Source organism: Lissotriton helveticus, chromosome 11 (genome assembly GCF_964261635.1).
Source record: "Lissotriton helveticus chromosome 11, aLisHel1.1, whole genome shotgun sequence".
Taxonomy (NCBI): domain Eukaryota; kingdom Metazoa; phylum Chordata; class Amphibia; order Caudata; family Salamandridae; genus Lissotriton; species Lissotriton helveticus.
In genome coordinates this window covers 441,667,284-441,689,629 of record NC_136072.1, presented here as the reverse complement: position 1 = coordinate 441,689,629, position 22,346 = coordinate 441,667,284, and the positions used below count along the sequence as shown (strand labels likewise).

At 45.8% G+C, this 22,346-nt stretch overlaps 1 protein-coding gene across 1 annotated transcript in view; it reads right to left on the bottom strand.

Annotated features, from left to right (window-relative positions):
• Window positions 1-22,346, bottom strand: part of FAM124B (family with sequence similarity 124 member B) — an 85,466-nt gene that overhangs the window by 40,835 nt on the left and 22,285 nt on the right. The window contains exon 2 of the mRNA XM_078665957.1: window positions 4,307-5,049. Coding sequence (XP_078522083.1) covers window positions 4,307-5,038 — 732 coding nt within the window. The 5' untranslated portion in view covers window positions 5,039-5,049. The remainder of the gene's footprint in view (window positions 1-4,306; window positions 5,050-22,346) is intronic.

Below are 22,346 nucleotides of genomic sequence, written 5' to 3'. Positions count from 1 at the left end.
ATGGTCGGAATTCACCACACCGATCAATAGATGAATCTCATTACTACATCAAGCTATTTGTGTGGTTATAAACTTGAAAATATGGAACATAATATTTTCATTTGCCCTAAACTGTTAAATCTGCCTAAAATCTATCTTTGGAAATGTGTTACTAAGTCAAATATTAGGACTAAGGAAGAAGCAATCGAATTTTGTTTCACTAATCAAATCCCCTCTTTTATTAGTGCGTGACTCAGATTTGTAGACTTGGCTTATAGTCTTTTAAAGACCCAAGTGACACATGTATTTTTAAGCAAGGAAGTATTTAGTTGTGGTGTCTCGTCTGCTTTCTTTATGACTAAGTTGGCTATTTTGTACAGTTTTATCGATCTTAGTAATATTATTTTATGTGTATTTATTGTAATTATTTTATGATTACTACAATACAATCTAGTCTACGAATCTTTTACATCAATCAATCACATACAATGTGTTCACATAGGAAAGCAAAATACAGACAAAAAAACCCTTCATTTCAAGATGTTGGTGAATATGTTTGCTTCGTTTTCTACTTTTTTGAATAAGAAGAGGAGAGGATTTACAGCCAGTTGACAAACATCGTTGGTGTATCCATGCAAAGAGTAATTGCTAGATGTCATTCTCAATTGATGTGATCCTTAAAATGGTTGTAGACATTAGCGAGAATTCAGTTCACCAATAGTAAGTTTCCAGGACATATATGCTCATGTAAAATTAATGGCTGAACTCCACTACCTGTTCTTAGGATCTTTTTGAGGGTTAGCGTAGACAGAGTGGCTATCTCACAGGCAAACGTATCATAATGGTTGTTGTGAGAAGTTGGTCTGGCATATGATGTCCACTATTCTAGTGGGCAGCTTGCACCAGTCCAAACGACCCTTATTGATGGTAGGTTTAAAGTCAACCTTTATAGAAAGCTATCTTAGAGGTAGCTGTGGAGAGCAGCCTTCAGGCTAAGTCTTGAAGGAATGTAAATCAGCGTATTTTACTAGTCTATAATCTCTTGAACAATCAAATGAAAGTACACCACACAAGGTATATATATCAAATATATGTATTTATTCTAAACACAACCCCTCTAGTCTGTTTATAAGGCTAGAGGCAAAAGTACAATACAAGACCTTTAAATAGCACACAGTAAATAGCACAGTATACGTTTTGCCCTAGGGGCCTCACAAACCATATACTAAAATAGTGGTATAAGAACCACGTGAGGGATAGAAGTGAGGCCTATGGCCTGTAGAACCGCTGGGGCAACCAGGAACCATGCAAGGTAGGGACGCACGAGACCCACGGGGGACGCGTGCAGTGTCTAAACACAGCCAGCAATCACCATTGACTTCTATGGAGGAAAGGCAAGTTACAATTTTAAAGATTAAGGACACTTCGGAGCGAACTACGATGGAACCCCTTTAGACTTAGACACTTCGAGAGTCAAGACACACGGGAACACCAGAGTACTCGTGTTACCTCACCCAGGGAAGCTGGGTGCATAGGTGTCTTTTGGTGTCGGGTTCCGTCGTCGATTCCAATGGAGAGCTGCGAAGAAGAGCTGCAGGCGACCAGAGGAAACGTGTCCGGGTGGATCGGAGATCTGAAGAAACTGAAAGCAGAGGGGACAGAGTCTGGGTCACTAGCCAGTGACCAAGATGGTGACAGGAAGATGCCAGCCGATGTCGGGTGCTTTCAAGTGAAGTAGGTGAAGCTTGACTCTTCAGCCACGAGGACAAGGAGGCGTCGACGACAACCAGGAGTAGGATTCATGCTGTCCCATGAAGGATGTCGAGTGTTGCAGTGTCGGTATCCGGATTGGACCCAACAAGCCTTGGCAACAGCAACCCAGGCAAGAAGACAAGATTGGCTTTGGTGCAGACCAGCAAGGTCTGAGGGACTCACCCTTTGGAGGGGAGTCAGGGCACATCTGGAGCAACCAGGAAAGCCCAAGAAACAAAGGATTGTCCTTCGTGGGGACCCACTAGCCAATGGACCAGGGATCGCAAAGGAGCCTCAAGCTGCAGTTGAAGAAAGTGGACTCACGGGACACTCGTGGAGTGTAGGCCTCTCCGCTTCGGTGCAAAAGGTGGTCGGGGAAAGGGCAACAAATAGCCCAATGCACAACTTCAGGAAACCCTGGGAAGTAGGTGCAGTTGCAAAATTGCAGGATGTCCAGGAAATCAGGTCCCACGTCTCCCGTGACGGCTGCGGGTCTCAGCTTCTCTGGGATCTTGTGTCGGCTTCAGAGAAGTCTGGAAGTCCGTGGCCTGTGTCGCAGGTTCTTCGGGATCTGGCGAGAGCTTCGAAAATGCAGACCGGCAAGATGCTCTTAGGTGCCTGTTTGAACAGGGGGGGGGGTCACTCCTTAACCCCAAGGGAGATTTCTTCCGTCTTCCAGTCGATATGGAATGTCGAAGGTCCAAGATTTTGCCTTCAGAGTTTCGTCCAGGGTAATCTGAAGTCCTAGGGACTGGGGTCCTATACTTATACTAAGTTTAGGGGATGGACAAACTCTAATGTCCCATCTATGGGAGGACCTGGGGAGGGGGTGGTTACACCCCTTCCCCTTTGTCCAGTTTCGCGCCAGAGCTGGGGCTGAGTGCCCTAGCAACCAGTTTGAACTGGGAAATGCATGGAGCACCTTGTGTGCCCTAGGCAGTGTCTCAAAAGCACTCACTGAATGCAACCTGCCCAGCCCTAATACACTAAAGCCTGTCTGGGGAGGTGCTGGCACCTCCCTGGAGAGAAAACCTATTGTCTAGGCCTCCCCTGCCGGAGTTTCATCCAGCAGCAGGAGATCAGACTCGTGTCTGTGGCAGCAGCATTCATTTAGTGATGCAGAGGCTCGATAAAACTTTAACCGGGTATACCAGTGTGTACAAGTTTTCTCCGTCTAGAATGGTGGAATGCTAACCCCGCCGCCAGAACTGGCGGGGGGCAGTATTCCAAAGTGTTTGACACCAAACACGACATGTTTTGATAAAGCCAAACCAAAGTTAGCATTAACAGCGAGGATTATAATGCACTTAAGAGTATATGGTATGGCCATATCACAGAACAGCTATAAAGAAGGGATTCCGAAAGCTGCAGAGGGGCTCAGCTAATGCTAGGGCGCCCTCTCACACAAAACCAAGCACTCTGCCTTCAGGATTGTCAAGGTCTGCCATAGGAGTGACCTATAGGTTAATATGTGTCTGTTTTAAATGGTGGATATAGGTATACTATATCCCAGTAAGGGGTGCTTACACCACCTTACCCAGGCTGCAAGTGCAGACCTGTGGTGCCATTTTGGAAGGCTTCCCAGGGGTGGCATAATACATGCTTCAGCCCCTGGTAGGCCTCTGGGGTACCTATGCCCCTGGTACCTAAGGTACCATATACTAGGGGCTCACAAGGTAACTCAGTCACCAATCTGGTATGTACCTAATGTACATGGAATCAATTTAGAGAGCGAACAGCTAGGCTGTGGTCCTGATTAGCAGGGCCACAACCAGACTAAAGTCGAAAAACCAGTGAAACACAGCAAAAAGTGGGGGTAACCATAGGAAGCAGACCCTACTCTCCTACATTCGTGAGTGTGTGAAGTAGTACTACTGGAGTTCCACTTCCCGTACTCAAAAATGCTTTTATTTATAGGCCCTTATGCGTCCACTTTAGCTATCAAGCAACAATATTAAATTAGTTTGTTGATTACTGTGAAGCCCTGGCATGGTGTATTCTGCCCTAGTATTTAGACATTATGAAACAGGAACGGTAAAGAGCTTTTAAATATGTATTTATGATAACTAATTATTGCTTTTGGAATACTGATATTTTCAATTAAAAAAAATGAATCTAAATGTTTCAATTATCAGTAGACAAATCATTGTAGAACATTACATCTAACTAATCAACAAACATTAATTTTGGTCATTTGAAAGTTTAGTCATAAATGCTACTTGAAAAGAAGCCATTGTCTCCAGGAGCATATTGCTTCATTATGGGACATTTCTGTATGAAAGAACCAGGCAGTGGACATGTATCGGTAACAGGTAGAAATGTGAAGAAACCCATAGTGCATCTTATAATTTGGTGCTCTATAAAGCAGTTAACTACATTTGTATTGAAAACAAACGACAGACTTTTATGTGCTTGTTCAACACTCCAATTTGGTCTGCAAGAACAGGAACTGTAATGGAATATTTTAGACATCAATGTAACAATTGCACTTATACTATCGAACTAATACTTTATTAAACCACTATATTTTTGTCCAACTTAATCCACAAGCAATTAAAAACTGCCACCAACATACCTGAAGCAGTATCTTGTTTCCATCATAGTCATGGGTTTGCCACCGAGTGTGGCTAATACGAATGCATGGATTGGGAAGAAGAGGTACAAGTTGTCCAATTTCCTGGACCTTGAACTGCAGTACAGAACATTCCTTCACTTCCACCAGCACCCCGGGGGGCAGCTGCTTTATAGAGAGCTGGACAGACATATTCTCTGTTGAATAGAGTACAAAAAAATTGAAGCTGCTTTTCTGCACAGTTGCTTCTTTCTGTAAGAGCATTTCGTATAGTCTCACTGCATCCTCAAAGTTTTCGAAGCTGCAATACAAAGTAACTCGCAAGATCTCCGTCCCATAATGAACTTGCCTGACACCCCAGACAGGCATGTGGACATCCAGGCTATAGAAATCTTGGCTGACCTGCATGCAAGGACCAGGTCTACCCTTTGCGCATTCTGTCCGGAGGAACTGCCAGGGTGGGTGCTGAAAAAAGTTGAGCGTGTGGAGAATCCGCTCTTCACCAAAGTCCTCGTGAAGGAAAAGAAGAACAGACATCCCTGGAAACCCGGGAATCTTCTTGGGGTACCGTTCAAAGTACTTTATGGAAGCAACGTGTTCTGAAACAAGGAAAAGTTTAATACCTGGCCATAGGCCCTGGAAAAGGTGATCAAGGATTTGTCGAAGAAGGACTGCATCCCCAGAACTGGCTAAAAGGTGCACGGTCATAGCCAAAGTGTTCGCTTGTTCGTCCATTATAACAGCATCTTAAAGAAGAGGAAAAATAGCAATTAGAAACACTCTTAGGTGCTGAAGCAAATATAGCCACTGTGTTCACTTTGCCAACATCCACATAATTGTCAAAACCTACAACCACATAACAGAGGGGATAGTTAATATGCAATGCTATGTCTCTGGCAAACCATAGATCAGTGTCTCAGTTGGAGCTGAAACTCTCTAGACACGGAATGCATCTGTTTCACTTACCACAAATCCTTCCTACAAAACTCAGCACAGACAGATAGAGGGTATGATCTCAAATCCATTTGTAAATGCGAGTCACTGCCCCAAGGAAATATAAGCACTCTTGCACCTCTAGTGCTGAATTCTGTTCCTCCAATAACGGAGCCTACTCATGCTAGGCATCTGCCGACCAATTCTGCAATTTTCAGTCATTCACTGTTGGGCTGATCCTCATCTCTATATGTCCCCTTCTCACCACAAGAGACAAGATATGTGATATACTCTTGAGCATATATAAAGAGCATTATCCATGCCCCTGTATGGTCAGATTGCCCTGAAATTCTAGTTGAGGATTTTGCTCTTTCTTTCATTACAGAACTAAATCTCACTATAACATCTTTCAATTTATCCAGCAGCAACTGCGATCCTGAGAATAATATTCAACACCACCTAGTCACAGGAGACTAGCATGTTAACTCAGCTTCTGCATTACTCACCAAAGCCTGAGATCAATCTTCAAGGATCACCAAAGTAAGCTACATGGATGCAATCCATATCAACTCTATTAATGATCTGGATAAAGATTTTGAGAGAGAAATTGCTATTAACCGGTGATCCACACTTAGAAATGAAGTTAGCTAAGAAAATGCCAAATCGCTAAAATCTTCGAACAAAGTGGAGATTTGATGCATCATAATCATTTCTTTAGGCCAGCCTTATCCAACGAGTAGCTTACGAGCTACTAATCGCTCTCCAACTACCTACTATAAGTAGCTCTTCTATGTGCAGCAGCACAGCCTACTACAGTTAGAAGTGTATCCTTGCCTGAATTAATAAATGTACACCAAAATAGAGAGAGTATATTTGAAACAAAAATGTGCTTATTTTCAGAACACATAGTTGATATTTGGAGAAAAATGGCTGAATATCCAAAATATTTTTATAGCCGATATTTGAGTGGAAAATCAGGTATCATTTGGGAGACTTTTTCCAAATGTTATTAATCTTGATGCTGGAGGTATTGTAGGATACTCATGAATCATCTGCATTCTGTATTAACAAAGTCTTTGTTACATTACTGCTGGTAAACAAGCATGATTGCTGGTTGTAATCGTGTATATTGTGGCCAGTAATGTAATCTTTTCTGATGTGGTCACTATTACAACATTAATAATACTAGCAGCTCTCAAAGAGTTTAATTGAACATAAGTACTCTTATTACAGCAAAGGATGGAGAGTCCTGCTTTAGGCGATGTTATGTTCCATGGAGCATAGACTGAGGAAGGTATAACTGCTTTGGCATTTTTAATATTCTTTCAAAGAAATGCGCTGCTTGCAATATTAATTTATCACAGTCCTGCCTAATGTATGTAAGTATTTACATATATTTTAAAGGGAGCTCTCTTTATTAAGGAAAGTCGCTCAAATCAGCAACATGAAGTTAAGAGCGAGGCAAATGTTGGCTGATAGAATCAGGTACTGTCAACAAGTCCAGCAGGACAAAAGTGGTGACATTGCTTCAATCAGATAGCATCCTCAAATCATGCGACTGTCTCTCTAACACTTTATCCTAGCACTCCGAGGGAAAAGGAAGCCACAGCTTGTCCCAATAGTATAGAGAAATGATACATCGAACAATTGTTTGTATATCAATAGAGTAACTACTGCCTCATTCAGTATCATGGGATCTATCCTAGAGATTAGCGAGCTATTAAACACTCTTCATAATTTCTCTCAGATTAATGGAGGATGTACTTTTAATATGCTTGCTGGAATCCTACTACATGGAGAGATGGGCTTTGAAGTCAGTTCAGCATATTTGAAAAAAAAGGATGAGCAAGTAACTTAAGAGAGAGATGCACCTTTCAAAGTGAGAGGGACAATCACTAGAAGTGTTGGAGATGGGGCTTCATATGCGACCTACGATTTCTTGATCAGGTTGATTTGTGATTGAAACCATTCAGCAAAAGCGATGGAGCTTTCAACCAAGAGAATACGCCCAGTGGAAATAGAAATGGGTGATTAAAGATAAGATGTTGTGTTAAATAGTTTAGTAATGCTAGGAGCTGGCTGTGAGGTCAAGTGGTCGTTGTTCAAGGGTATAGGCCTGGTTATCTGCACCCTGGGTGAGGAGAGTGCTTGTAGTGGTGGCTGGGTAGGTGTTTGTGTGGTAATTTGGGGGAGAGAGAGGGAGAGAGAGAGGGAGAGGGAGAGAGAGAGAGGGGGAGAGAGAGGGAGAGAGAGAGAGAGAGAGAGAGGGAGAGAGAGAGAGAGAGAGAGGGGGAGAGAGAGGGGGAGAGAGAGAGAGAGAGAGGGGAAAGAGGGGAAAGAGGGGAAGAGGGGAAGAGGAAGAGAGAGAGAGAGAGGGAGAGAGAGAGGGAGAGGGGGAGAGAGAGGGAGAGAGAGAGAGAGAGAGAGAGAGAGAGGGGGGAGGGGGAGAGAGAGAGAGAGAGAGAGAGAGAGAGGGGAAAGAGGGGGAAGAGGGGGAAGAGGGGAAGAGGGGAAGAGGAAGAGAGAGCGAGAGAGAGAGAGAGAGAGAGACACACACACACACACACACACTACCTGCGCGCGCGCGTCTGTTTCAGATCTATACTATCCAAACTGGTTAGGGTTCACAGGAGTGTCGACCACATGAAACCTGAATAAACAGATCCACGCACAAAAACATGCGAATGCCAATCATTTATCAAGAGGTGATACTTGCGTGTGCCAATGATGATGGTTATGCACGGTGCACAGCGTCGGATTGGCAACGTGGACATTCGGGCAATGCCCGAGGAGCCGGTGCCAAGTTCCAACTAAGGGCTGTTTGGGAGCAGTCTTGGGGGCAGATTTGGGCGGTGTCGCTTTTGTTCGGATACAGGCAGCGGCCCAGTGGGTGTCTGAGGGGCCTTTCTGGAGGCAGATGGGCGCTCATTGCCTCACGTTTAGCAACAGGCAGAGAGGTGTCACTTTCTGTCAGCACTGGCCCATTAATGTATGCATACCTAGCGGGACAGGGGGCCGGAGCAGAAGTGGCCTCACTTGTTTTTAGTCACCAGTGTAAACTAATCGGTGCATTTTTTGGTATCTCCCCAATATGCAAATGTGGGCCACTTTTTTTTTAGCATGCCCGGGCCTATTTTGCATCCCAATCGAACCCTGACAGTGCAGCATGTACCAAGATGCTTATGCACTGCGCAGCATGTACCAATGATACTTATGCAAGGTGCTAATGATACAAGCACAGAGCCCGAATAAAGAAAAATGTCGCAGCAAGAAACTGGGCGTTTGAAGGTTAAATAGATTTTTTTCTGCTGCACTATTCTAGCATTTCTAGAGTCTGGAATCAGGCCAGTCCCGTCATCACAAGCCTGCAAACCTGAACTGACCTGGGGACTCTCATCGCAGATATAAATATTTAATGTTGCACGCTTGGAAAAGCAAAACGTCTTTTTTGTGATGGAACAGATGAGGAAAAGCATGCTTTCCAGAGAAAACGTTAAGAGAACTTCTCATGAGATTGACTGGACTGAAAAATATGACCGCAAAAATTTGCTCGGAGTCTCGTGCTAAGGGATTCTCGGGCAAATGCTCTAATAAAGCATCTGGCGCGCGCCCCAGATGGCGATCTGCGGCGAGACGAGCAGCATTACTACGTGCAGCTAGTATTCCGATGAATACTTCATGCTGCGTTGACGGGAAGGCTAATGAGTAACATGGCGTGTGAGGCGCTTACAGAAACACATGTTGACTTCAATACGGAACAATGTCAAAAGCAAAAAGATAATTTTAATTTCAAGAAATGCAGACGAGGAAGATAAAGAACAAGCCAAGGCAACGCCAGTTGGTCTTCCCTTTCCTATTGCTGATTGGCCGCTGCTACATCACAGTCCATCGTTATTTTGATCACCTTGCCGAGCCTCAGTCTCATAACCGTACCACTAGCAGCACAAGACCGGTTTTGCCCTGACTAAAGCTCAGCAGTGGGGTGCAGAATGATTCCGCGGCCCAGTGAGCAACGGAACCACGTCACGGCATACCCGTCCCACTTAGAGCGTCACCCTGAAGTAAACAAACAGAGACTGGTGGAATGCTCTGCCTTACTGATGAGAGCTAAGTAGGTAAAAAACAGCCTCTGGTTGTTCGTGGTCCCAGACCCATCTGTAAGTTGTCTTGCCTGGCAATTTGAGACGGACTGTTCCCATAAGCAGTAGGGTCGGTACTGATTTGCATAAGGCGTGCCTTTGTCTAAGGTAGAATGGTGGGCAACATACAAAGGACTGGAAGCCACTGCTATCATTCCATCCATCACCTTCTTGTTGTTGCACTTTATAACTGCACCTAAAATCTAATAGCAGAGACCTGCCATCGTGAAAGTTAATTTGGTATACTTTTAAGATGGCTGTCGCACTTCGGACATATTTCAAGCTGTTGTGAAGTGCCATGACTTAATACATTTAGGCCCTGATTATGAGTTAGGCACAGCGATAATTACAGCATGCTAGGGTAAATAGCTCATGACTTTAACGAATCATCTGACCTTTAATTAAAAACTGCATGTGATTTAGCACAGGTGCTAAATACTGCATACCTGTGGTCTACGTATGCTATTTAACACATGTAGTATTTACTGCCTGTGATACTTGCCACATTTGAAAAATAACGTGTGTGGCAAATGAACACATAAGTAGGAGAAGTCATTAAAAGCCAGTGGAAAATACTACCTTAAAATACCTCCAGTCAAAAGAAGGTTGTCAATATTTCTGAAAGTGTAGTAAATTAAAGAAAATAGGTAAAACAATACAAAAAACTAAGGCCAACTCAAGAACGCAAAAAAACACAGTACATTCACAGTTTATGCTGGAAAAAATAAAATCTCCCACACACACCTGCACAGAGGGCCAGACAAACAACCATGGACAGGCCCGGACTGGCCGTTGCGGGCACCGGGCAATCCCCCGGTGCGCGCAAAGGTGGGGGCCGTTTTTGTTACAGGGCTGTTTTTGCAGCGTTGCTCCAAAAACGGCCCTGTAACAAAATTGGCCGAAAACTGGCCCTGGCAAAGAGCGTGGTCGCACCCCCAAGGCGGGGCCGGCCGAGCACTTTGCCAGGGCCGGTTTTGGTTCCCAGTCCGGCCCGGACCATGGACAGGTGAAGCTCTCAAAGGTTGATTGCAGCAGCTCACACTTCCATTCTGCAGTATTCCACCATGAGTGCAGCACTGCTTGGCCACTACATCATGCTATGCAAGGTCAATCAATCAGGGATTTTGTGAAGCGCAACAAATCACCTGTTAGGGTCTCAAGGCGCTGGGGGTCGGGGGGAAGAGGGGGAAGAGGGGGAAGAGGGGGTTCTGCAGGTCAGTCGAAGAGCCAGGTCTTGAGGTCCTTCCTGAATTGAAGCACACAGCCTTTGTTTAAATACCCCTCACACACCAAAAGGGCATTTGGTGTCATGCTTCATCATGGGGGTCTTCCCGCTCGCTGCGGGACGGGCCGTGCTACGACCTACGACTACGTGGGAGCACTGATTTTCAGAAACTATGTGTTGTATAGGAAAGTGAGTGGAAGGGTCAGGAGTGAGTGAAGTAGTGAGTTAAAAAGTACCTGGCTCTTATGGACTAAAAAACTTTAATATTCCTTGGAGATGGTACTGTTAAAAGAGTGGGTTGGAGGTATATTTCTTTAATGGGTAATCCCTCCTGTGTACGTCAACATGTTTCGAAGTGCTCAGGCTTCTTCTTCAGGACCAAGAGAGATCCCTTCTGTTCTCACTATAATATCGAGACAATGTCGAAAGAGTAGTTCACGTGAATAAATGTTTTAAAGTGATATATGTACAAGTAGTGTTACTACGTGAAAGGCAAATTGTCATGCACAAGATACAATACCCACTAGATATTCTATTTAGTACTTTGTTCTCAGTGGAGACAATGCCCCATGAGCCTTAGAACGGGTGGGAAGGGTGCCTATAGTTACACTTACACCAAGGACACTGCCTCACCTAGATATCACCTCCCCACGGCTCAGTCGAACCAGAGCAATATACCTCCAACCCACTCTTTTAATAGTACAAGCTCCAAGGAATATTAAAGTTTTTTAGTCCATAAGAGCCAGGTATTTTTTAACTCACTACTTCACTCACTCCTGACCCTTCCACTCACTTTCCTACACAACACATAGTTTCTGAAAATCAGTGCTCCCACGTAGTCGTAGGTTATAGCACGCCCCGTCCCGCAGCGGGGCGGTAAGACCCCCATGATGAAGCATGACACCAAGGGCCCTTTTGGTGTGTGAGGAGAATTTAACAAACACTGTGTGCTTCCAACCACTGTAGGAAACACACGTAACATGTGAGTACATAATTCTAAATCTATCTGAGGGTGGATCTTTGTGTTTTTGAAACGTTTCAAGAGGACATATCCACCTCCAGTGCTCCTTTTTTGGACACTACCTCTTCACTCCCCTTTTTGTTTTTGTGGTTCCTTCCTGAATTGAGGCAGTGACAGTGATTGCCTGAGATGCAGAGGCAGGGAGTTCCAGGTCTTCCCTGCATGTCCTGCAGCATGAAGATGGAAAACAGGCCACCAATCAATGACCTCAAATTGCACTAAGACGCAGGATGAGAGTCAGTACTGACAGAGTATGGTAGTAACCTATAACCATGAGACAGCTTGAGACACAGAGGATACACAGGCTCGACATGGTCACCATAATAACATTTTCATAGGGATCCACTGCCATCCCACTTTCCTGAAAATGCTAGAAGCATTAGAATTCTTTGCAACAAGCACCACACAGCAGACAGTAGGGTTGGTGTGTGGCATTTCTCAGTCACCGTTAGCAAAATATTCTGCTAAGTGATGGTTGCTTTTCAGAGAGTGAGCAGCATATACAGTTCCCCTTTGGCACCCATACAGCTAATGCCCACCAAGCTAACATCTGTGCTATAGCAGGATTCCCAGACAACCTAGGGTAAATTGACTGCACTCATGTGCACCTGGTGGGCTAACATAGACAGTAATAAGTGTGCTGAAACCTTAAAATGAAGCACACTATTTATGTACAAATGCTGTGTGATGTTGATCTGTGTATAACAAACTGCTTTGTTAGGTGCTCTGGACAAATCTACAATGTCATGATCCTGACAAGAAGCAGAATTACTCATACCCATAATCTACAGGGTATACAAACCAACTCTTCATCGTCAAGATTGCAATGCACTATGATTGTAGCAGTCCAAACTCAAATGTCAGCAGCACTATGTAAGAGTTGTTATGTAACGGTTTTAATTAACTTTGCATGTAAATAAAAAAATTGGATTGTTAGCCCCCATTACATCACATACATGGATCAATATGATTATGTGTAACAAATGACATCGGTCACTCTTCGCAATGATGATGAATCTCAGCCAGGTAAACTTTTTAACATCCACATGAAATTCCTGACTACTGGAAGTTTATAATGAGGCATATGAGAGGGAACTGTTGCTCGAGTCGATGAGGGAGGCATTAATAGTTATGCTACCCAAACCTGATAGGGACAGCTCAGAGGTTTCAGCTTACCACCCTCTATCTATGTTAAACATGGATTTGAAAATCTTAAGTAAAATACTGGCCACAAGACTATTGCCTCATTCACCGCAATTGATCGATAAGGATCCATGCAGATTCTTTTCAAGCAGGAACGCTTTGCGTAATTTACGCAGGCTCGCTCTTGTAACGCACTCCCCAACTTTGCAATTGGATCAATATGCACTCGCATTTCTGGACATCGAGCAAGCCTTCGATTCATTATCATGGGATTTTCTTTGCTGGTTCTACGTAAAGGGGGTGTGGGGGATACCTTTATTAAATGAGTTCAACTGCTGTATAGTGACCCTTCAGCCAGGGTTCGGCCATATTGAGGAGATTTGGGTTGTGCTGGGGGATGGGCCAAGGGTGCCCCCTCTCGCCACTTCTTTTCGCAATGGCCATGGAGCCACTTGCTTGCTGGCTGAGGACAAAACTGCAAGGCTGGTGCAGACAGGTGGGGGAGACCACCCACGGGGCCTCCCTTTACACAGATGATGCACTAATATATCTCCCAAGTCCCAGACATTCTGTCCCCATCATGCAAAACATTTTGATTGAATTTGGAGAACATACAGGACTAAAAGTTAGTCATAAAAAGTCCAAGCTATTCCCCTTGGGGACCCTGGCGGGGTGTCCGGATACAGATATGCCTCTAATGGATCGCCACTGGGAGACCAAGATGGTCCATTATCTGGAGATACGGGTCACTCATGGAGCACAAGCCTTTAAAAAGATGAATTTGGATAGGATTATAGAAGGCTTGAAGCATAGTATAAAATTATATAATACATTGCGGCCATCTTTAATAGGTAAAATGGTCTTAATTATAATGGTCATTCTGCCCAGATGTCTGTATCTCTTCGAGCGGACCCTATTTGACATCCCGAGACGTGTCTTTGTGGTCCTAGATAAACTGATAGCAGAGTTACAGTGGAATACAGGGAGAAGGAGGGTTAGTTTAGCAACATTGAGATGCACCTGGAGGATGGGTGGGTTGGAGTTACCATGCTTGGAGTACTACTTCCTAGCCTCACAACTCCAACATGCAATCCATTGGTTGGATGACCATGAAAATTGGGAGCGTAGGCTATTGGGGGGTCTGAGCGGACAATTCTCACTCCTCGAGGCCTTAATGATGGGATCAAAATCACAGACTTGGTTGCCCCATATAGTCCGCATCGTATGTGGAGCCTGGGAATGGACAGGTAAGACAGTGCTGAGGATAGCCCTATTGCTGACAGTATCAAGTGGGTGGTGCTTGAATCACACCCCTCTGAGGATAGCCCTATTGCTGACAGTATCAAGTGGGTGGTGCTTGAATCACACCCCTCGATCACACAACAAGCACTGTTCAGAATTGAGCAACGGTGGGTCCACTGCTTACAGTTAGACACCCTTGGCCTTAACGATTCGGTCCCATGGGCATCCCTGACCAACTAGGGATGATTGCCTCACTGCCCTCCATTGGCATCCCGTTAACAAACCAACCCCCCCCTTTGTTCCCCCTTCCCCCTTGGGTTTTCAGTTTGACAGTGATGATACCCCTGAGACATCACCTTTCAGCAACACTGATCCCTCTCTGTTTACCCCATCATGATTTGGACCACACTCACTCCTGACTCAGGGGTGAATGCATGCTCGTAATTCTGTGCCAAATGGTTGTCTCTGCCCTGTAGCGTCAGTGCCATTTTCATTGCTCTATTTTTGAGACGCTAATACAACCCTTCCAAGATGGCCGCTGTGTTCCCTTGAAGTGCTAGCCTCCGTTGTGGCAGCCTTTGCCTATTTCGTGCCTTGGTAGCCCAGACTTTGTTACACTCTCCGGGTGACACCTACGCCCCGATTTTACGTGGTACGCACTCTTGTGTCTGTGCGCACATTCTTGACTTGACCTGGTGCATCGTTACTGCCAACATTGCCTTTCTGGAGGGTTACTTCCCCCACTCCAAGATGGCCGCTATGATGCGACTGTGGGATAGTCTAAGCGTGTGCACTTTGTCCACGCATGCGCAGTTGACCCGGTTTCCAAACCACGCCCTCCCCGCCTGGCCGCCGGAGTGGAGTGTCGGACAGCATTTAACTCGGTCACACCGGCATGGCCGTGACCAGCTGTTCCGCGCCTGTGTTCGAGCGCTTCGCGTGTGGGTAGGTTGCAAGCCAGGGTCTGCACTGCCAACAGGTAAGAGTGCGCTGCTTGTCCCATGCCTTCCTCCCACGAGAGCTAATGTTGACCTTTGGTACTGGCCGACACGGACCACGAGTCGGTGTTGACGACGTCTGGCGAGTTTTTTGGAACAGATGCCCTAGCCTCGCTGACCCGCTCCGGACTGGGTGGGTGCGTGCGGCCGGGATGGGGTTGCACGCCAGGGGCACTCTATTGCGTGCTTATCGAAGGTTACGACCGATAGTCCTTGAGTACACTTCTCTCAGTGGACACGGTTGCCGTGGTGGCGTGCCCCTGTTTGCGTGCATACCGATATTTGGGGCCTCTCTGCACACCTCCCTTTACCCCCGGGGGGCCGAGTGATCTGGTACCTGGCTCTGAATACCCCGGATGTCGTACACTGGTTTTTGGCGGTGCCCCCGCCTGACCACTCGTTAGTGTGGAGCTCCCACAGCCGTATCATATACGCTGGCCCTCTCACTCATCTAAATAACTACCTTGAACCAGTGTGTTTTTGTTTGTTTTTTTGATTATTGTTCCCCCTTAGGGTACCTTCCCTATTGTGCTGCCCCACGGGAACAGACTGCGAGGCCCATTAGGGACTTCTATTAGGGTAAGCATCAGCCTGTATGCAGTTGTTTGTGTTGTTGCCATCGTCATTAATTTTAATTTTACTATTTATCCTGCGAAGACTCTATCTTCTGATAGGGCTTCTGCCTTTTAATCCCCCCTTGGAGTGTGTATATATTTTCACAAGAAAGAATTATGTGTGACCTACCTCTGGATGAGTTGATGGTGCCAGTATGAAATTTGTGGCCAAACTTCTCGTATCCTTTTTTATAGGTTTTCCCTTCAATGCAGAACCTCCCGGTATGCCCCCTTACAGACCCTGAGAGGTTGTATCGCTTCATTTTCACTTGTATATTGTTCACTGTGTAGTACTTACTGTTTTAGGTCCTGAAGAATTGCGCTATTAAGCAAGAAACATGTCGACCTGATCAGAGGGTCGAGGTAGTTTCCCTGTGCCAGCTACAGCCTCTATCTCCCCTCCCACCTTTTAATCAAGGGAATCAGTCACGCCAATAAAAATCTTTGTGAATTGACTCACCTTTTTTAATCTCACACTCTCCACTAGACTACACCCTTATTTCTCCCCCTCACATGCACTCAACCGTTGGCCTGAACTGAAGATCTCCGACAAAGAGCGCCCTTGTGGCGCCCGTCAGGCATTGCAGCGCCAGCCTGTCGAGGAGCAAGAGGCCAATGATGAAGCATGACATCTAGCTCGCTGGGTGTGTGAGGCCTCTGAGTTCTAACAAGGGAGCTCTTCGCTCCCTGACTCTACCCACTTTAGGTTACACACTCCTTGTCCCCTCCTTCTAGCACTCTTGGGGAACTTTGTACTTTCTGTGCTACATGTTTGACTGGACGTTTACACTGGACCCCATTAAATATTGTCCAGAATTGGTCCCCCTTCTTGTATTGAGTGCTGAGGATAGCCCTATTCGCATCGGACATGAATATCTGGTCCCTGCGCACATTCAAACTTATCGACAACACTATGTCCCTACGAATGTGGAGGGAGGGCGGTTGTGACGTATTGGGGGGATGTCTACCCCAATAACCAGTTTATAACTATGACGGACGCCTTTGAGACGTTTCAACTAGGAAATGGGCAGTTCTTGCAGTATGTAAAAATAGCAGCAACGGCACTAGAGATTTGGCTGGGGTTACCGGAGGACCCTCCAGCCTCCCACACACTGTAAACACTACTGTCGATGTCTGGAGCCCAGAAAGTGATATTGCACCTCTATAGGGCCATAAGGGAAGATACCCCCACAACCGCGCACCTGGTGCAAGATAGGGGAGAATCCCAATTGGAGGTGCCTCTTGACACAGACATGGGAACTTATACACAAAGTGGTTAGATCCACCTCCACCAATGCTCAAATTAAGCTACTCCAATACAATATAATCCATCAGGTCTACCTGACACCTAAACGGCTCCAAGGCATAAACTCAGAGAAGTCATCCTGTTGCCCTAGATGTGGGGAGCAAGGAGCCGATTTCCTGCATACAACCTGGAGGTGCCCAGATATTGATGGCTTCTGGGGGTCTATCATGCGAAGTTTCCACCTGGTTACGGGGTGGGAAGTCTCCAGGGAAATGACCCAATGCCTTTTTGGGCATTTCCCTTTCTGTAAGAAAAAAAAGCTGAGCAGGAAATTCCTCATCATCGGGTTAGTACTGGATAAACACATGATTGTGATGGTGTGGCTGTCTCCCAGATGCTCGAAAATAGACCACTGGCAGAAACATATGCCTGAATCGATTAAAGCAGAGGGATGCCATATGAAGCTGACACGTAGGGATCAGAAGCTAGAGGAGGACATGAGAGCATGGGCAGGGAAGCTCACCGAATTGCTGACACCACCGGGTGAATTGCCTCCATAGACTATAATGATACACACTCCAGTTGAGACCAAAGTATGGCACTAGAGTAGGACACATGAGACTGGTAACACCTAGCTGGGAATAGGGGAGGGCCTTAGACCGCCTGGTACACATGCACTGATCTCACCGTAATTCTGTATAGAACTGTGAAACTCACTCACTACGAGACCTGAGCAGGGGGGTGAGAGCTGAATGATTAATGACATGTACTAACTAGGTGAAATTGCACCATTGGTTCCAGATTGTTGTGTACTGTACAATGTACAGTATTGTTCACTGAAATGCTAAAAAAATATACATTAAAAAAACATGAAATTCCATTATACCTTTCATGTCTCTTACCTTGGATCCCTCCGATCTCGAGACTTTCTTTTTTGTCTTTGACTCCAGACATGATGAAGACGTTCATGGTTTTTTCTGCTCAAATCTTGAGGTAGAGCTGAGGTAGAGTACTACCACTAGTTGCCATGCATTAGTGATTGTTAATGTTAATGACATTTATAAAGCGCGCTGCTACCCAAGGGCGTCCTGGCGCTATGTAAGATGTCCACCTAAGGCCTGGTCACAGGGTTACTTTGAACATTATGAGTTGAATAACCAGGTTTTCAGGGCCTTCCTAAAAACGATCTGCTCTGTTATGCCTCTGAGAGAGAGAGAGAGAGGGGGGAAGGGAATTCCATGCTTTGGTGGCGCCTACAAAGAAACTCCTGCCTCCCCAATTGGCTTTTTTAGCCCAAGGAAAACGAATGAGTTGGGCTTCTGAAGAGCGCAAGGATCTTGTAGGAACATACCAGTTGATGTTTTGGATCAGATGGTTTGGACCCGTAGAATGAAGTGATTTATGAGTAACGCATAAAGCCTTAAACAGAACTCGCTTCTTAACAGGCAGCCAATGTAGCTTTCTAATTTCAGCCGAAATAGATTAGTGTTTTGGAGTGCCTGACAGCAGTCTAGCTGCTGCATTCTGTACGAGTTGTAGTTTCCTTAAAAGACCTTCCTCAAGTTAACGTATAGGCCATTGCAATAGTCAAGCCTGGACATAGCTAAGGCCGTAACGACTGTCTTCTGACTTTCTGTGGGAAGATAGGCCAGTATTTTTTTACATGATTTTAAGATATAAGAGGTGGCTGAGACGACTGAGTTTACTTCATCCTTGTGGGACAGCTTATTATCAATTATGAACCCTAGGTTTTTCACTTTTCTGACTGGTGTTGGAAGAGGGCCCAGCGAGTCTGGCCACCATGCTGGGGTCCAAAATTGGGGGTTGTTTCCAAACAGTATCACCTCAGTTTTGGCAGAGTTGAGCTTTAAACAATTCCGGGCCATCCAGCCACCCACTGCTGTCAAACAGTCGTGAAAACGACCTGCTGGCTCCTGAGTTTTATTTGGACGCATAGATACAACAATCTGGGTGTCATCGGCGTATGAGGTCAGCTTGAACCCAGAGGATCCAATAAGGGGCGCAAGCTGAGAGACATAAATATTAAAAAGCGTGGGGCTCATAGATGACCCCTGTGGGACTCCACAGGTGAGGGAGAATGACTTTGCAGCGAAGTTACCAAGTGTAACTGTCTGCACTGGGTCTGCTAGGAAAGATTTAATCAGTTTCCATGCTCTGCCTGTGACACCAATCTCATGCAGCCGGTCCATCAACAAACTGTGATGGACTGTGTCAAACGCCGCAGAGGGGTCCAACATGATCAAAGCTCCATTCTCTCCTTGATCTAGAGTGGCCCTTATTTCTTCGGTAGATTTGATAAGAGACTCAGTGCTATGGCTCCCTTTAAAACCGTACTGCGTGGGATCAAGTATATGTCCATCCTCTAGAAATCGACTGAGTTGGGTGTTTATTATTTTTTCAGTGATTTTTGCAGGGAACGGTAATCTAGAGATTGGCATAAATTATTTGAGTCCATAGGATCCAACTTGGGCTTTTTTAACAAGGGAAGAATCGACGCTGTCTTCCAGGCTTTTGGAAAGTAGCCCTCCAAAAAACCTTATTGATGTTCACTGTCAGAATAGATATGATCGGTTTGGGTACCAACTTTAATATGGAGGGAGGACAGGGGTCCGTTGGGGATCCTGATTTAACTTTTACCAGGATAGTGTGGACCTCTGCTGCTGTAGTGGGTTTGAAGTTGCATAGCTGAGGCCTGGTGTTCCCAACTGTTGAAAATTAGTACGGTTTGGTGAACATTATCTGCGCCATCTTGCCTCTTCCCCTGATGCCACACTTTTGTCGTGCGCACCCGCCATTTTAAGATTCCCTGATCAGAGCGAACCCTTTTGCATGCCGCTGGCCCCTGATATAGCCCTTCGCCCTCACTAAGCCTGCACGCTGACCAACCCCCTGCTTGCACCTGCCTTGAACCATAAACCCCTCTTCGGCGCTGCTCTGCCCCAGGCCCTCATCCTGTTCCCAGCGCGACACCTCCCTTCTTCCCTTTCATGATCCCCGGCCCTTAGCTGCAAACCCCCTTTTCTCCCCGTGTGCCCGTTTGTCTTCCCCGTTCCCAGGCCGACACCCAGCTCTGCCGATACCATTCCTTGCCCCTCCCCGTACAATAGAAAGCCTCCCCCATCAAAGGATCCCCGGGTTGATCAAAGCCCCCACTCCATGAGATCCGATCAAACCCCCCACATTCCGTGAATCGGCGGAATACCCAGCTGCGCGATACTCATCACCTGTTGCGACTAGGGTGGGGACTTCAACTGTAAATGTGTGTGGGAACGGGCCCAAAGGGGAGTTCCGGGAATGTCTTTTCCATACATCAAAGCTTTAACATGAATATGTAATCTGCAATAAAGTCATAAAACAGTGTATAAGAGGCCAGGCCTCAGAAATGTAGGTAGAGCACCTCAGGACGATACCTTCTGCCCGTTTTGTGGTGTTCTCCTCCGGAGAGAATAAAAAAAACCTTGTTTCCTGCCTTCCAGTCTCCAGCGCCTGCCTCTTCATTGATTAAATAACTAGAGGGCCACAGAGGCAATACCGCCGGGCAAATACCGATTGTCCCCGACCCGACTCAGCTTTAACAATTGGCGTCCCAAGCGTGGGGCCCATCAGCGACTCGTGGATCCAGTGGGAGAGGTCCCGACGACAGAGTGAACGACTGCAACGATCGGGAGAGCTCTTGCCCAATAGACCCTCGTCTGGCAGCCGATCATCCGAACTTCACTAGTTCCGAACAGACCTCTCTCGAGTGATCTACGGTCCTGACTGGGAACCATTAGGAGTGCCGTGAGAAATACGAGAAAAAGAGGACGAACGGGCGCTGGATTCGGAAGACAAGAAACCGTCCACATGGTCCGGGTAAGGTCGTGTAATCACGACAAGTTGCGAAATGATTGCTTGATTGTTTGATTGCTTGATTATTTATAAAATACTAGTATTACTCTTTGTTTGACCTATTTGAGATTCACTGTCTGCACACGGAGAAACAGTAGGCTCCTTCTCTTTTGCAAACGGTGAAGGATAGGTAACGTAACCGTCGCGCCTATCTTTCTCCCCCACTGACTCTATTATTTCTTAACGGTTTTTGGGAGACTCCCCACTCCCTCACTGATTAACTGGGTTCTTTAACCCCGAACTACTGGTCACAGATTGTCTTCTGGAGATTCTCTGTCTGCAAACCGGAAACAACAGCTTCCTCTTTGCGGTTAGTGAAAGGGTAGAGGACGCAGACTTTTGCGCCCTACTTACTCTCCCCATTGTCCTTTTTCTATCCTATTTATTTATTTATTAATTGCTTGATTGTTCCGCGTTCTTGGTTACTCTTTTTTATTTTTGTTCATGAGGTATCCACTGCCTGCAAACAACGTAGAATAGGAATATTCTGTCTAGTCTTTGCACCTAGTGATAAGATAGGCACTGCTGACTTATTAGTCCCTCGTTACGAGCCGTCATGTCTGTCTTCTCCCCATTGATTGATAATTGGTTCAGCCCGGACCGTGTATTAGAGGTGGACCATATAGCTCCACTAGAAGGCACCCCTAATAAGGACATGTTCATAAACTATGGATTAGTTACCATAGCCTATAATAAATTGTGGCACAGGTATACCAAAGAAAGTCAAGACAAACAGTGGCCACTGGCAGGATCCTTTGACCTTGATAAAATAGAAACGTTAGAAATAGCCCTTCGAAATAATAAGACAACGCCTATTATGCTCGACAGTCTCGGTATGTGGCGCAGAGAGGCTATGCAACGACAGAGAAAAAACGAGGACAAATCAAGTAGAGAAATATACCGACAGGACAACCCCAGGACACCGCTACCCACAAGTTATCCCCGACACTACGCAAAAGACGACCAGACTTAGGGCCAGACCAATGCGCTTTTTGTAGATATGTCGGACACTGGAAAGCCCAATGCCCGACTCTACTGAGCGTGAGTAAAGGCAAAGGGCCGACAGGAACGACAGATCGGCAGTATGAGAAAAAGCGCGAGACAAAGAAGAACCCGACTTACATAGACAGACCAGATAGAACCACCACGTTTGATTATGCCCGATGGCACAGATTTCGCCAGGACAATTTCAGCGGCATGCTCAAGTTCTCCTAGGTCGGGCAACGTCAAGACGGGAACCCAGCCTCGCTTTAAAATGCACAGACGGAAAGAGATAATTATGACCAATAACTGTTTTATATTCGTCTTGGGTCTTTGTATGTCGTGCTTGTACTGTCCCCCCCCCCCCCGTCTGAGTTTGTGTGTATGTAATGTATGAATCTGCGTCATCCCTCTACACATGTTTCCGTGTTACTCTGTTAAGCAGAAACTTAGCATAAAAGCAACCTGGAAAGAAAGAAATGGTACAACAAAATCCGTAGGCCATTGATGAACTTGAACTTTTAATTTAACACAGCAAACAAGAAATAATAACGGTAAACTGTAGAAAATGAAAGTCAAACAGAACATTCGC